The 16,008-nt window shown below is 38.2% G+C and overlaps 1 protein-coding gene across 1 annotated transcript; it reads left to right on the forward strand.

The window, feature by feature from the left end:
* Window positions 1-2,364: 2,364 nt before the first annotated feature.
* On the forward strand, window positions 2,365-6,244 carry LOC127811346 (receptor-like protein kinase HSL1). The gene is made up of 2 exons (XM_052351107.1): window positions 2,365-5,033; window positions 5,528-6,244. Exons 1-2 carry the CDS (start codon window positions 2,456-2,458, stop codon window positions 5,923-5,925), a joined length of 2,976 nt encoding a protein of 991 aa, XP_052207067.1. The 5' UTR covers window positions 2,365-2,455; the 3' UTR covers window positions 5,926-6,244.
* Window positions 6,245-16,008: the final 9,764 nt, after the last annotated feature.

The following is a 16,008-nucleotide window of genomic DNA, read 5'->3' on the forward strand; positions in this document are numbered from 1 at the left end:
AATTTGTTGGGTGCACATTCAAAATCTATCCATAATGCTAGCATTTGGCCCAAAATTCCTGTTATTTAATTAGTAGAAAAATCTTATAAATAGAAGCATCTAGAACAGGCCGAAGGCAGCTACTTTACCCAATGGGGTGTTGGATGAAGAATTACTCATGTTTGGAAACATTATGTAGACATTTAAATTTGATATTTGTGGTGACATTTTATTAAAAATAAAAAAATTATTTATAAAATATTGAAACGTTCTATTCAAATTCAACTTAAAAACAATAGATTAACAAGAGTTCATAGTTATAAAATTGAGGAGAGAGTGTTTTGATGGACAAATTTGAACTTTGTTAGTTGCACGGAGGATTTGTTGGTCGCTAGAAATAACAAACATCACCAAAATATCGTCTATTGGTTGCACACAGTGAAGGGTTTTCGAGTTGAAAAAGGTGGCAAAGAGGAGAATAGAGAGATGTTGAAGTTGGGATTGAGCGAAATCGATGTTCTTCAATTCGGATCGTTCTTGGATTGAATTGGATTAACCCTAGATGGTTCTAAAATGTGGCGTTATCCTGATCGCACATGGTTGTCTTGGAAATCGATGTTCTTCAATCCGAATCGTTCTTGGATTGAATTGGGTTGGATTGGATTAACCCTAGATGGTTCTAAGATGTGGCGTTATCTCGATCGCACATGGTTGTCTTGGAGTTAAGCTTGAAAGAGGGCCTTTGTGAGAAATCCCCAGAAAGAATGGTCATTTGAAGGGATGAGAGCCTATTTTAGTTGACCACATTGTGCGAGACAACATGAGACAAAGTTGTGCAAGAGAAGGTTCTCCTTGTTCTTCCTCGGGAGGTTGGCTTGACTAGATGGATGATTACATACAAGATGTTTTTCTAGGAGAATTGATCATAGAGAACTATGTGTGAGTTCCTTCAGGAGAATTTCTTTTCTCAAGAGAACGTCTCCAAGAGATCTTCCTATTCTAGAAGTGATACTTTTTTTTGGAGGAACTCTTTCCTCGGAGAATAAGTTACAAAACAACCAAATTGAGCTCGTAAGAATCTTACCTTATAATTCCTATCAATCAATCCCTAAATTGGACTCCTTGTTATTTAATTAGAACCGCAATTCAATTTTTTTCTACCAACATTGAGCTTTTAGGCTTCTTAGTTTTTTTTTAAAAGTAATTTATATATTAATAAACTAAACATTCTAAAGGCTTTTTATAAGTAACTTTTTTAAAAAAATCATAAGTTTAAGTCATACCATAAGTCATACAAGATAAAGATCATGTTTGGCTCTTTGGTTTATTTATAAAAGCTTGCTATCTTTGTTAGGTAAGTATTTGACTATTTTAAAGGGTTTAAATACTATAAAACTTAAAAATTATTTCATCAATGTTTTCGAAAACTTACTTAGGAGTTAGGACCAACTTTTTTTTTTTGTCATTTTTATTATTAGCCGTTGTTGGACCATCATCATTTCCTATTTGTAGTTGCAACCATCGTCGTCGTCATTTGTCGCTACAATCACTATTGTCACCGCTTGTTGTCCTTCACACTGTGCATTACTCACCATTTGCGAATTATAACATATTATTTTTATTTGTTGTTATTTATTTCTTTCTCTATATATAATACATTATAATATGTAAAATATATTTTTAGATTAAAATTATATTTATTAGTGAAATATCAAATTTATTATATAACTATTGATACTATATCGTACTTTGTCGTAAGATACAATTAATTAAATTTTTTACCTAAAAATTATCTTTTTATTTGTAAAAATAAGTAAATATGTTTTTTATTATTATTTTACATCTTCACCCCTTATAAGAGTTTTTTTTTTTAACCAAACACAAATTATATAACTAATAATTTTTAAGCATATATTATCCATATTTTAAGCATATTATTTAACAAAAATTAAAAATAATTCATAACACTGAGTAGATTTATTATTAAATTTAAGTAAAATTATTATAAATTTATGTGTGTAATGTTAATTTATAAGAATTATTTATTAAATTTATTTATGAAAATAACTTTTCTGTCAAAAAAAATATAAATGAGAAAACAACCAAAAGGAAATAAAAAAAAAAAATTAAGGGTGTGTTTGGATCACGACAAGGAAAAAATTCAAATTATGCATGATTAAGAAACCCCTATTTATGAGCCCAAAAGAAAAAAAAAAAAAACCCTATTAATCATTTAATCATTCTACACTACATTTTACCTCTGTCCTAAAAAAGTAAATTGGATATTATTAAAAATTCTGAAAATTAGTTTCAAAGCTTAAAAAAAGAAAGAAAATAAATTAGTTCTAGTTTTCTGGATAGCGACAAACAAACAGTCCATACAATGGTCGTGTTCTTCCTATTTCACTGTCTTTTTCTGTCTTTCCAAACAAATTCCTCTCTCTTTCTCTCCATATATATTTTTATATATGTATGTATGTATAGACTGCGGATAGACATCATGACGGCCATGGAAGCTTTGATTCTTCTGGCACTTATCTCTGTATCGTCTTTGGCTGTTGCACTGAACCAAGAAGGCTCATATCTCCACCGAGTCAAACTCGGCCTCTCCGACCCGGCCGGTTCGCTAGCCGCCTGGAACCGCCGCGACGCCACCCCATGCAACTGGACTGGCGTCGCCTGCAACCCGGCCACTGGTTCGGTCGTCTCCGTCGACCTCTCCAACTCTGGCCTGGCGGGCCCCTTCCCCACCGTTCTCTGCCGCCTAGCTTCCCTCTCGTACCTCTCTCTCTACAACAACTTCATCAACTCCACTCTCCCACTCTCCATCTCCGACTGTCGCAGCCTCACCAGCCTCAACTTGGGTCAGAATCTTCTCTCCGGTTCGGTTCCGTTCACTCTTGCCGACATTCCCAACCTCAGAGTTCTAATTCTTGAAGGCAACAGCTTCTCCGGCGAGATCCCGGTTAGCTTCGGGCTCTTCCGGCGGCTCGAGAGTCTCAACTTAGCCAACAATTTTCTGAACGGGACCCTTCCGGCGGTCCTGGGGAACATAACCAGCTTGAAAGTGCTTAGGCTTGCTTGGAACCCGTTTGCGCCGAGTCGACTCGCGCCGGAACTCGGAAATTTGACGGGTTTGGAGGAGCTCTGGCTGAGTAATTGCGACCTCATTGGTCCGATTCCTGGGAGCTACCGGCGTCTGAGTCGACTCAGTAACTTTGACGTGTCGGATAATATGCTTACTGGGTCGGTGCCGAGAGAAATTCTTGAATTAACGAATTTGGAGCAAATTGAGCTTTTCAATAACTCGTTTTCGGGTCCGTTGCCGGCGGGCTGGTCGAACCTGACGAAGCTCCGGCGGTTTGATGCGTCTTTGAACGGGTTGGTTGGGACGATCCCGGACGAGTTATGCGAGTTACCGCTCGAGTCGCTGAACCTCTGCGACAACCAACTCGCCGGTGAGCTGCCGGAGAGCATAACTTGGTCGCCGAACTTGTACGAGCTCAAAGTGTTCAACAACCGGCTTCACGGGTCGTTGCCGAGTCAACTCGGAAAGTATTCGCCTTTGCGAACACTTGACGTGTCGGAAAACCAGTTTTCCGGCCAATTACCGGCGGGTCTGTGCGAAAAGGGAGTTCTAAAAGAGCTGCTCTTGATATACAATTCATTTTCCGGGGAAATTCCATCTGTTCTTGCCCAATGTCGGAGCCTGACCCGGGTCCGGTTTCGTCGCAACCAGTTTTCCGGCGAAGTTCCGGCGGAGCTTTGGGGTCTACCGCACGTGTATTTACTGGATCTTGGTGAGAATTTATTTTCCGGGAAAATATCATCCATGATATCCGGAGCATCAAATCTCTCAGTTCTATTCATTTCCAAGAACAGATTTTCAGGGACTATACCTACCGAGATTGGATCCTTGAACAATCTAGTTGAATTCTCCGGCAGTTACAATGAGCTTTCAGGCCAAATTCCAGCAACAATAGTCAATTTGGTTAAGTTGGGGCGGCTCAATCTTCGCAACAATCAACTTTCCGGGAAAATTCCCCTGGGAATTCACTCCATGAAACAGCTCAACGATCTTAACTTGGCGAACAATGACTTATCCGGTGAAATCCCTGATGAAATTGGGAGTTTCCCAGTACTCAATTACCTCGATCTTTCCCAGAATCTATTTTCCGGGAAAATCCCACCCAGCTTACAAAATTTGAAGCTTAATTTGCTAAACTTATCCTACAATCGTCTTTCCGGGGAGATTCCTCCGCCATTTGCTAAAGAAATTTACAGGGATAGCTTCTTGGGCAATCCCGGGTTATCTGGCGATCTTCCCGGGCTTTATCCTCGCTCTGAAAATCGAGCTGTTCTTTGGCTACTTCGATCAGTTATCGCACTTGCTGCCATGTTCTTTCTTGCTGGTGTTGTTTGGTCTGTTTGGAACCTCAGAAACTTGCGGGAATCCAAGGGAGGAATCACCATAATGAAGTGGCGATCATTTCACAAACTGGGTTTCAGCGAGGACGAAATCCTTGATTGCCTCAATGAAGACGATGTCATTGGGGCCGGATCTTCAGGGAAAGTCTACAAGAGCGTGCTCAGAAATGGCGAGGTGGTTGCAGTGAAGAAGTTGAGTGATGTCGCCGGCGATGGGTCTGAGAAAGACGCATTCGACGCCGAAGTCGAAACGCTGGGAAGCATCAGGCACAAGAACATTGTGAGGCTGTGGTGTTGTTGCCATGCCGGGGATTGCAAGCTTTTGGTTTACGAGTACATGCCCAATGGGAGCCTCGGGAGCTTGCTGCATGTTACCAAGGGTTGTTTGTTAGATTGGTGTACTAGGTTTAGGATCGCCGTGGATGCGGCCGAGGGGCTCTCGTATTTGCATCACGACTGCTTCCCGCCAATCGTTCATAGGGACGTGAAGTCAAGCAACATCTTGTTGGATTCTGAGTTCGGGGCCAAAATCGCCGATTTTGGACTTGCCAAAATCGTCGAGAGGGTCAACAAAGGGGCGGAAGCCATGTCTACTATTGCGGGTTCTTGTGGGTATATTGCACCAGGTATCCTCTCACATCTAGTTAAATAATATAAATAGTCACTGAACTTTATATTAAGATAAAAAAAAGATTATTGAACTTCAATTTATAGTTAAAATATCACTAAACTTCAATTTAACATATAATTTTATAACTATCGTTAATTGTCGTCGTTAAAAAACACTAACGAAATGTTGACGTTTTTATACTTTAGTTCAAAGTTCAGTGATCTTTAAAAACAAATTAAACTTCAACAACCTTGTTGTATCTTAATGTAAAATTTAGTGACCATTTATACTATTTAGCCTACCACGTTACTTTGCTCTAGTTTGCATTTTTCTCTGCTAGTTAGCTCAAATGATGAGATAACGTTACCCATGCATAAGGAATTTACCCATGTTGTATGCTTTTCGATGAAAGGCTAAGTCTTGATAGCAATGGTAAGGATAATCAAATAAGTTTGAACTCGACTAAATAAAGCCGACTAAGAAGCTCTATTTGATCTTAATTTGGCGCAGAGTATGCATACACTCTTTGGGTGAACGAAAAGAGTGACATTTACAGCTTTGGGGTGGTCCTGCTGGAGTTATTGTCAGGAAGACGAGCCATCGACCCGGAGTTCGGGGAGAAAGATCTAGTGACTTGGGTTAGGAGTAGCCTGCACTGGAAAGGAATCGACTATGTGCTGGATCCTAGCCTCGATTTGGTGTTCAAAGAACAAATTTACAGGGTATTGGACATCGGCCTCCTCTGCGTCCGCCAATTGCCGGCTGACCGACCTTCAATGCGCAGGGTGGTGAAGATGCTGCATGAAGCAGGCACGAGCTATGAGCCCAGAGAGGCAACTGTAGACGGGAAGCTCTCTGGCTACCACCATGAACATGAACATGTCCCTGACGAAGGAAGTGACTCTTGAAGGGAATAGGTAGGATTTAGTGATTTCTGGACCCACTTCTGCTCAAAGTAAGGGCAAAGGTGAGATTTTATCCTCTCGGCTGGCTGGCTTAATTACTGACTATCGGGATTGACCTATATATATATATATATATAGTTTGTTGTAATCACATGTATAATATATCCATGCAAGTGTCACTACTACCAAGTATCAAACTTGAGTGTCTAAAAATTAATATTTTATAAAATAAAATACTCTACGTGAATGTTATCGTGAATTTTAAATTTTTGTGTTTTTTTTTCAGGAAAAGAGTACTTTAGAAGAGAATGTTTTTAATATTGACGGTGTAAAAATACTTCTATTTATTTAAAAATAAGGCCAACAGGCACATACATTGCATCGATGCGATCGACTCATGCATGTGCAAGTTAAAAAATAGGCTAAAGGCATACCAATCATCTCATCTTTCATCATTTAATTATTTTGCCTCTAAACTTAAACAATGACCTATTAGCCCCCCAATTTTCAATTTTGAACCTGGTAGACACCTCGGTCAGTGCATGTGTTATACACGTGATTGAGGTGCGTACAACACCATTATTTTCTTCTTCCTTCCCAGCCTTTCTTATTGCCGGCGACCTCCCACTTGTTGCCTCTCTCTCGTTCTTGATCTTTTTTTATCGATGGTTGCCAACGATGTGGGATGCATCGATCGAGGTCGAAAGGCCATTGATAGCAACGGTTGGGCATGGGCGGGCATATCTGGGCTGATGGCATGAGAGGCCACTTGTCGCTCCCTCACTAGCCTTTCTCGTGTTGGTGATCGGCGATGGCATCGATTGGGGTCGTGGGGCCGACGATGGCTTCGATTGGGGTCGGGAGGGCTGGCGATGGCTTCGATTAGGCTGGGCAGGCAGCAATGTGGCGACGTAAGAGGTCGGTCCAGCAGTTAGGAGGTGGGCGGACAGCGGCACGGGCGATCGTCTTCCTCTTTCATCACCGGCGGTCGTCTTCGTTCTTGGTTGTTTCAAGCGGTTATCCGTCGGCCCTCTTCCTTTCTTAGAGATTGAGACATGTGGCACACTACCATTGGCTTGGTCAATGTGAGGCTCACATCATACCGTGTAACTCACGCGCAGTGCTTGTTGCACTAAGATATGTAATTATTACAAAATTGATAGTTGATATACATAATAGGTTCAAAATTAGAAATTGAGAGGACTAATATATCTTTGTCTAAGTCGAGGGGACAAAGTGGTTAAATGGTGAAAAGTGAGGGATTGGGTATGTCTTTAGCCTTAAAAAATATATTTAAGTTTAATTATTTATTTTTTTAAATAATATTTGTATGGAATTGAGTTTGGGTGTAGTAATATAATTGCTTTTTATGCTAAATGCAAGACGTCATAAATTCAAATTTCGTTCATATAAAATATGTTTTTATTTTTAAAATAAAATATCTAAAGGGTATTTTTAGAATTTAAAAATTTCTTCAAAATAAAAAAAAGCTAAAATTTATTTCGCTCTTTTCTATCCCAATTTCAATCACTTGAACCATCAAAGCCCAAGATAAGGCAAAATGGGTCCATGATTGGCCCTCTAAAGTTGACAAAGAATTGTGTATAATTAACAAACAAAGGGGTAGATGGAAAGGAGCTCTTGATTGGACATTTTGGTATTGCAATTAGTGTGGTTTGTGGTTTGGTTGTTGGGACATGGTTTCTCATATTTATTAGGGGCGGTGCAAGTTTGATGATGATTGGAGTCTATCATGGAAGTGTAATAGTTTATAAATCATCAATAGTAATTAAGTATAATGAAATGTAAGTATTATTTTAATTATTTTTAGAGTTTTAAATGATTGTCGAAAATTTTATCATTGTTGTTTGGATGGATAAAGAATGATGTAACGAATAGATATTCTCGCTGAATTTGTAAAATAAGGGGTCAAGGTTGTTCGGTGTCATTCTTGGAAGGGCTCTTTGACACCGAAGCCGAATGGGCAAAAGGCATGGGAGGAGCCCACCATGGAAAGAAGGTGATGGAAAAAAGAGAAAAATGCTTAAAAGATAGAGTTTAGGGCTAGATAACCTTAGATATTTATAGACCTTAAACTATGTAATTTTGTAATTAGTTCGTCTCCTAATAGGCCAAATCTTAACTTTAATTTAAGCTCTCACTAATAGGTTGAATCTAAGGTCAACATGGGCTTTGTGTTGAGCCTTTCCGACGATCCTAAAATCATGGGTCAGGTACACTACTAAGAGCCATACTAAAAAATTACAGAGGAAATCTTACTAGAAATACATATGATATTTCTTGAGTTGAATTATACAAGTTCGAATCCCTTTTGAGATAAAAGAGCTTACAATGTTAATTTTCTCGTTATCTTACCCTACTACTCGCTTATAAAATTGAAGAACTAACTTGATCATCGAACCCTAATTTGGAAGGCAATAATCCCGTACTTATAAGAGTTCAATGTGATGTTTCGAATTCCCAGCCCCTTGTAACATCAATAATAGATTAGGTTAGGTGATAACAACAATAAGGCCACCTGTTCATCAACTAGAATCCAATACAAAAATGATCCATAAGCAACAACCAAATAAAAATAAAAAATGTTCTTGAACGTAAATTGGATGCATGCCCATATATAGTCAAAATACCAATTGAAATTGAAGGCACTTTCTCAATCTTCTTCATTATAATTGCAAGTTTCTAGAAAATATTTGACTTCTTCTTGCCTTTTGAGGATTCTCTTGATTTTTCCAAATGAACTTTTTAACTTTGAATGTGATATTTTGGTCCTCACGCATAAAGGACCTAATATTGGGACTTCTTTTTTATTTTTTATTTTCATTGATGGTTTTATCAGGGTGGTTATCTCTTAATATGGAGGTGTACCCGGGTTGGATTCAACTTCGGTTGAACTTCAACCCTAATCCAACCCAATAATTCTTTATAAATCTAATTAACTCAAACCAACCCAAAGAGAAGATTTACAATCTAATTAATTTAAACCATAAAAAATTAGGTCAAGTTGGGTTGATTTCTCGAGTTTGTCGTCTTGTAAAACCCTCTTCAATTAATGTTTATAACATACTAATGAAGTTTTTTCTTTAATTTGATTTTACTAAATGACTATATTATATATGCATAATTAAACGCGAAAAAAGTTTAACATAAAGTTTATAATATATATATTATAAAAAAGAATAAACTGTTTAACTTCTATTAAATAATTAATATATTATACAATATTAGTTATAATAATAAATGTATATGGGTTAAAATTTTTTCAAAAAAATCCGAATAAACTCAAACCAAATAAAAAATAAAAACCAAACCAAGGGAGAAAAAGTGCTTATTGGTCACTAATAGGGATGGTAATTTTGGACACGACACGGAGTTAAGCGGGTTAGGGTTGGGGTTAATTGGGTTCGGGTCATACACGGGTCAACCCGTTTATGACACAATTATTTTCGTGTCTTAGGTGATTCAACTCATCTAACCCGTTTAGACATGAAATGACATGTTTAATTAAACGTGTTAACGGGTGACACGAATACGTTAACACGATTATATACGAAATGATACGTTTAATTAAAAAAGGTTAGTGGGTTGATCTGAACACGTTAACATGATTATATACGAAATAACACGTTTAAAACTAAATAACATGTTTAACAAGTGACACAGCACGACCAGTTTAAATTAAACGGGTTAAACAAGTTAACATGTGACACGACACGTTTAATAAACGTGTCGTGTTTGGCTTAGTCTGATACGTGTTATACGTGTGTCTCAACACGATACGATTACGACCCGTCAAGACGAATTGCCATCCCTAACCACTAACAGAAATCGGGGTTATTTCCGTCACATCAGACCAAAATTTTTCACATCCACTTGGATAAATAAATTATTATTTCAACTACAAACGTGAGAAATGATGGGGGACCCACAGTTTTGTTTTACAATACAATGTGCTGGGATTGCATTTAGGTTGACGCATCAGTGATCTCAAGTTGTCAACCACTACTTTGATTATCTTTGTCTTGTGTGACTCTTTAAAGAAGTAACCTTGACCATCTTTTTATATATATATAAATATATATATATATGTATGCACTATAAAATTCACATTTATTTCTTTTATCAAATGTGACCTTATAAAATAAAACTACGCCACTATATTCAACTTTTTTAACGTCGGCATGAGTCGACGCGTCTAACTACAAATAATCCATGAGAAAAACTTTAATCTAACAAGATGATAAATAAATCTAATCCCTATTAATGATGGATGAGTGCTTCAAAAGCTTGAGATGTGGTGCTACTATTTTAAGGCACGCCGAGGTGGTTGGTTGTGTTGAATTTTTTCATTGAAGGTTCTTGATTATTTTGCAATGGTAATGGTATTGGATTTAGAAATAAAATAATTTTTTTTATATTTATTTTTAGATAGGATGATTGAGAAGAGAGGAAACTTCTTGTCACAACATTTAATGGATAACAAATAAGTAATAAATAAACTTGTATGCGTACATAAATTGAACTCGCATTTCTAGGCAATCTATACAACCTCTTATAATTACTTTGAGGGATTTCTTTAAAATTATGACCCAATATGTTCTCAAATTGTATTAAGTTGATACCTCTATCTTTGGCTTCATTTGGAAAGAAATCAAAGAATACGAGGTCAATCGTGATCTAACATGGAGAGATCATCTACTCCAAACAACCCCCCTCTAGCAAGACATGAATCAATTATTGGGATTTGATTGGTTTTTGTCGAATACTTTAACAATTTTTACTTCTATAATTCAATTATTAGTTGTAGTCTTTCCATCTAATTTGGAAATGGTAGTATGTGTTATGGCTACAAGGAATCAATTAGCTACAAGGAAACCAAAAAAAAAAAATTAAATAATTTTATAGCGACCAAAGTTCAACTCAATTGCCTTGCCATTGAATGGAAAGACTGAATTAAAACATCCTAAATATACATGAAGAGATGGCCACAAAGATCAAGATCAATATCTTGGCCTTTGTGGCCGTGGCTTTGTGGATTTTGATGATGTTTGGGGGGCTCTTGTGGCAACATATGGTGTTGATGAAAATGAATGTCGTAGTTTTCAGGCATTTTATAGCATGGTGGTGGTGAATGGAGAGAGGCATGGTGAAATTATGTGGTGGTGGTGGTGGTAGATAGTGATATTATATCTCTAGGTCGATGTTTCTAGGGTTTTTATAACGTGGTGGTAGTGGAAAGGGGCACGATTACTAAAGTTATATAAAATTGAAAATTATCTCTTTGGATAACTTTTTCAAGTGAGCATGAGCTAACGTGTTGAGGCCTATCTTATCTCATTCTTTAACGCATTGTAGAACAAAAATGCATGAGGCCTCTCTTATCTCATTCTTCACGTTTTTAGCTTGAATAATAATTTATTTCCTCAATGCGTGTGACCACTAAAGGTGAAATTGAATCGATGTATCCAAAATTTTCACGTGATGTGACCACAAAAGGTGAAATTGCACCGCTGTACATATCTAACTTTTTTCACATGAGAATAAGTAGACGCGCCTAGCTGCGCACATGTAACCCAACACATTGCAAAACAAAAATGTGGGCCCCTGTCTTTTCTTATTCCTCACATTGCTAGCCAAGAAAATTATTTATTCTTGAATAGTGTATGAGAAAAACTTCGATTTGATGAGACAAAAATGACTCGACCTCTATTAGTGATGGATGTGGAATTCAAAAGCTTGAGATATGGTGATGTTATTTTAAGGCTTGTGAAGGTTAGTTGTTTGTGTTAGAGAATTTTTTCATTTACTAGTAATAGTTTTTTTTTTTGGAAATTAAGGATAATGGATTTAAAAATAAAACAATTTAGATCTTTTCTTGTTTTTTCTAAATAAACAAACAATTTAGATTCTGGTTGTACGGAAACGGAAACAAGAAATCAAAATGATATGAAATGAAAATGGGGAAATCGTATATTTGAAAAAAGTAAGAAAAGGAAATATAGGGAAAATGCGTAAATAAAAAAAATATAGAGACCTTTTTGTAAAAATAATTTTTAATCTGGAGAAATATAAAAATATTTATTTAATCAAAAAGTAAATATAGATTCCATAATGCATTCAAACAAATATAGACATATGTTCTATCATCCATGAACTATGACTTACAAATTAAAAATAAACAGTAAATTTAAAAAAAATAAGCAAACATAATATAAACAATAAACTTAAAAAGTTACTTATATTTAAAAAAATAATAAATTTAAAAATTTTGAGTTAGAGGGGGAAAATTTTTTGCCTCTAACCTTGTTAAAAAAATATATATATTTTTTATCTCTAATCTCTTCGTGGATGGAATTGGAAATGCATTTATGATATTTCCTATTATTACGAAACAACTCTAGGAAACATTTTTTAGCATTTCGAAAATATCAAAACGGCACCCTCGAGACATTTTCGTGCATCATAGATTTATATGCTGTTGTATCATTTAGGCGACGTGCCTATTCATTGGGATAACAAATGAGCACATAAAAATCCATATAGCCTCATTTTATTAGTAGTTCCATTCTAAATTTTCATAAAGTTAAACTTAATATATCTCAAGTTGTCTTCAACTATTTTAATTATCTTTATTTTGTGTGACTTATTAATGAACTAACATTGACCATGTTTCATATATGCTATATGAAACATGGTCAATGTTTGGGCATGGGCGGTCAGATCTGGGGTCGTGGATTTTGATCAAGTAATGGCCACGAAGATCAAGATCAAGATCTTGGCCTTTGTGGCTATGGCTTCGTGGATTTTGAGAATGTTCGGGGGGGCTCTTTAAGTGGCATATGGTGATGATGAGGATGAGGTCGATGTTTCTAGACATTTTATAGTGTCATGGTGGTGGTGGTTGGGGGGAGGGGCTGGTAAAATTATGCGGTGGTGGTGGTTGTAGTAGGCGGTGAAATTATACCTCTACGTCGAATTTTATAGGGCTTTTATATCGTGGTGGTAGTGGAAGGAGGGAAGATTACTGAAGTTATATAAAAAAATTGAAATTATATCTCTTTGGACAACTTTTTCACGTGAGCATAAGCTGATGAGTTGAGCTATATACGACTCCAATACATTGCAGAACAAAAATGAGTGAAGCCTATCTTATCTCATTATTCACGTTTTTAGCTTGAATAGTAATTTATTTTCTCATCGCATGTGACCACTAAAGGTGAAATTGCATCACTGTATCCATTTTTTTTCATGTGATGTCCACAAAAGGTGAAATTATACTGTTTTATGTATCCAACATTTTTCACATGAGAATGAGTAGATGTAATATCCTCAAATTTTGAAAATAATAATAAAAGAATAAATTAAATTAATTAAAAATAAAAGGCGGTGCGCGTGTGCTAAGCATAAAAAAAAATTTGATATTTTGTCTCTCATTGAGAGTTGTGGCCGTGAGGAAGCTTCAAGGAAACTTCCTAATTGCAATCTGAAATGGCCGAACCAGGGAGGGAGAAGAGAGACGGCGAGACAGAGAGATGGAGCCGTCGAGGGGGGGGGGAGATTTTTGGCCGGAGACGGCCTATAGCAGCAGCGTTGCTGGCTGGTTGCAGCAGCGTTGATGGAGGCAGTAGCTAGCGGAGCCGAGCGAACATGGCCGCGGTGCTGGAGCTCGGGGCGTGGCAATGGAGGCTAAGACAGAAGCTGCTGGTGGGGGTCGCGCAAGCAAAGTCTGAGGCGGTGGCCGGCGACGAGTGAAGCGGCGGCAATGGTGACCTGGAGCAGCGACATCGGCCATGGCAGCATTGCACGCAAGGGAGGCTAGAGCTGGTAGCTGGTTTGCGACGGTCCTAGGCGGAACGAGGTGATCGGAAGTGGCTGTTGGTGGTGAAGCCGGCAGCGGGAGTGGTCGGCGGTGCTGCTGCGCGTGGGTGGCTGTGTGTGGAGGTGCAGCCGGGCGCGAGGAAGGAGAAGAAGATGTGCGCTGGAGAAGAAGAACAGGGGAGAAGAAGAGAAAAAAATAGAAAATAAGAGAAAAAATAAAAGAAAGGGAAATAAAGGAGAAAGAAATAAGGAAAAATAGCTAAAAATTCCAGAAAAATTAGGAAAAATTCCGGACTTTGTTTTGAGACCTGAGAAGCGTGCTAGAAGCTTGAGAATGAGAGTTCGGGTATGAGATGGCAATCAATGAGGCATCGTCGGCGTGGGCGATTGGCCGATTTTTTCCTTCCGAATTGGATGAGGTAATTAATTAATTATTTCATTTTGAATTATTTGCTTATGTGAGGTGTTGTGGAATATTATACTGTGTAGTGTTGGATGGATTGAACCCTCGGGTGGGGTTTATTGGGAATGTTGTTGGGCGATGTGTGGCGAAGTTGAGGGCATTGGTTTAATGTCGGATATTAATGGAGTTGGGTTTTTATGTATTTGCCTCTACGTTCGACAGGGAAGGCAGTGATCCTAGAGGAACTTGAGATGCAGGCTGGAGTTCGTGCCGAGGCAGAGATGAGGTTTTGAACCAAGTAAGAGACGGCTTCATGTGGAGGTGGCCTTACAAGTTGGTAAATATGTTTGATAATATTTTTTTTATGTTGTTTTGGCATGAAAAGTGATCAGGTACGTAGGTAAAAATTAGTAGAAGCGTGATATGTTTAAATTATAAATTTTACGCGATTAGAAATAATTAATTTAAGTCCCGGTTGTGCTATTTGTTAGGAAATGATTTAATTCGCATCGGGAGCGCAAGAGAGGCTGAAAGCAGCTATTTTCAGGCAAGCTCCTAACTCTCTCCTCGTGTTCTTTAATTCCCTTGAAAGACTTCGTAGTTTCTCGTATTTTATCATCTCTCTTACTCTAATTAGGCACATAGCCTTATTTGCTGAATTATTATTCATTTATTTTAATTTAAATTAAATTCGAGTCTTCTAGAATTTTATTCGTTGTGAGCCTACGGGGGTTTGTACCGCCCCCACTCCTTTTGGGAATGATGTTGAACCAGCTTGGGGACTAGGTTCCTAGACTTGCGGGTTTATTTCTAATTTTCTCGGATTTATTTATGGTTCGATTAGAGTTATCGAGCAGTAGGGCAGGGGTCAGTTGTTGGTGACGTTGGGGTAGACTATTGTACGGCCCTGAAGTGGACCGTCGGGTGGACACTCCTAGTCACAGACCGCTGACCGGTGTCAGGTACTACTGACTAGCTCTGCCGTTATGTGATTATAGCATGTCTGGTTATATTTTATTCTTGTTGCATGATTTGGTATGCACATGGGTACGGGCTGCATGTTGGGATTATCATGATTTGGTTATGCTTGATCACGGACATTCTAACTTGGTCAGGTTGCATCCAGCACGGGCATATGCATCGTGTGTGACTTACTATATGGGTGAAGCATGGCCTGATGCCTGGATGTATGGGCGCCTTGTATCATGTTGATGCTCATTATGCCACTGCATTTTATGTGCATTGCATGGTTACTGGTAGTATATAGTTCTCGGACGGGAGTACCGTTCTGAGGGAGCCTATGGCTTGGCTGTCGGGAGTACCGACAGGGATACGGGTGACGGGAGTATCGACTCGGGACAATGCACACAGGTTTGTTGGAGATCTATGTTTTCTTTCAGGGCAGCGACAGGTTGGTAGGGGACTTGGGTGCCAGGTGTTTTATGTGGGCCCCAAGGATCGGTATGTGTTTTTATTTTGGTGTACTGTTGCATTGTTGCGTCACATGGCTTGTGTGTACATATGGGTTTATATTTGGAGTGATCTCCTCTTCTGTTTCATGTACAACCTTCCTTTTCATATAAACTTGCTGAGTTTTGAGACTCACCTTGCTCTCCATCATTCCAGGTAAGGGTAAAGTAAAAGTCGAGGGCGAGGACTGCGCCATCTAGTAGCCAGCCGTGTTGGTAGGGTGTACAGTTAGCTGTCCCTGTCTTCTTTGATGTTTTGTTAGAAGTTCTGACTTTTATTTTTTATTGTGCCGGGTTGTTCCTTGTATTTCTTACTCATTGGCACAGGGTTTGTGTATATTTATATACTCCGGGACCGCTGTTCCAGCGGGGTAC

The sequence above is a fragment of the Diospyros lotus genome, chromosome 10 (genome assembly GCF_014633365.1).
Source record: "Diospyros lotus cultivar Yz01 chromosome 10, ASM1463336v1, whole genome shotgun sequence".
Taxonomy (NCBI): domain Eukaryota; kingdom Viridiplantae; phylum Streptophyta; class Magnoliopsida; order Ericales; family Ebenaceae; genus Diospyros; species Diospyros lotus.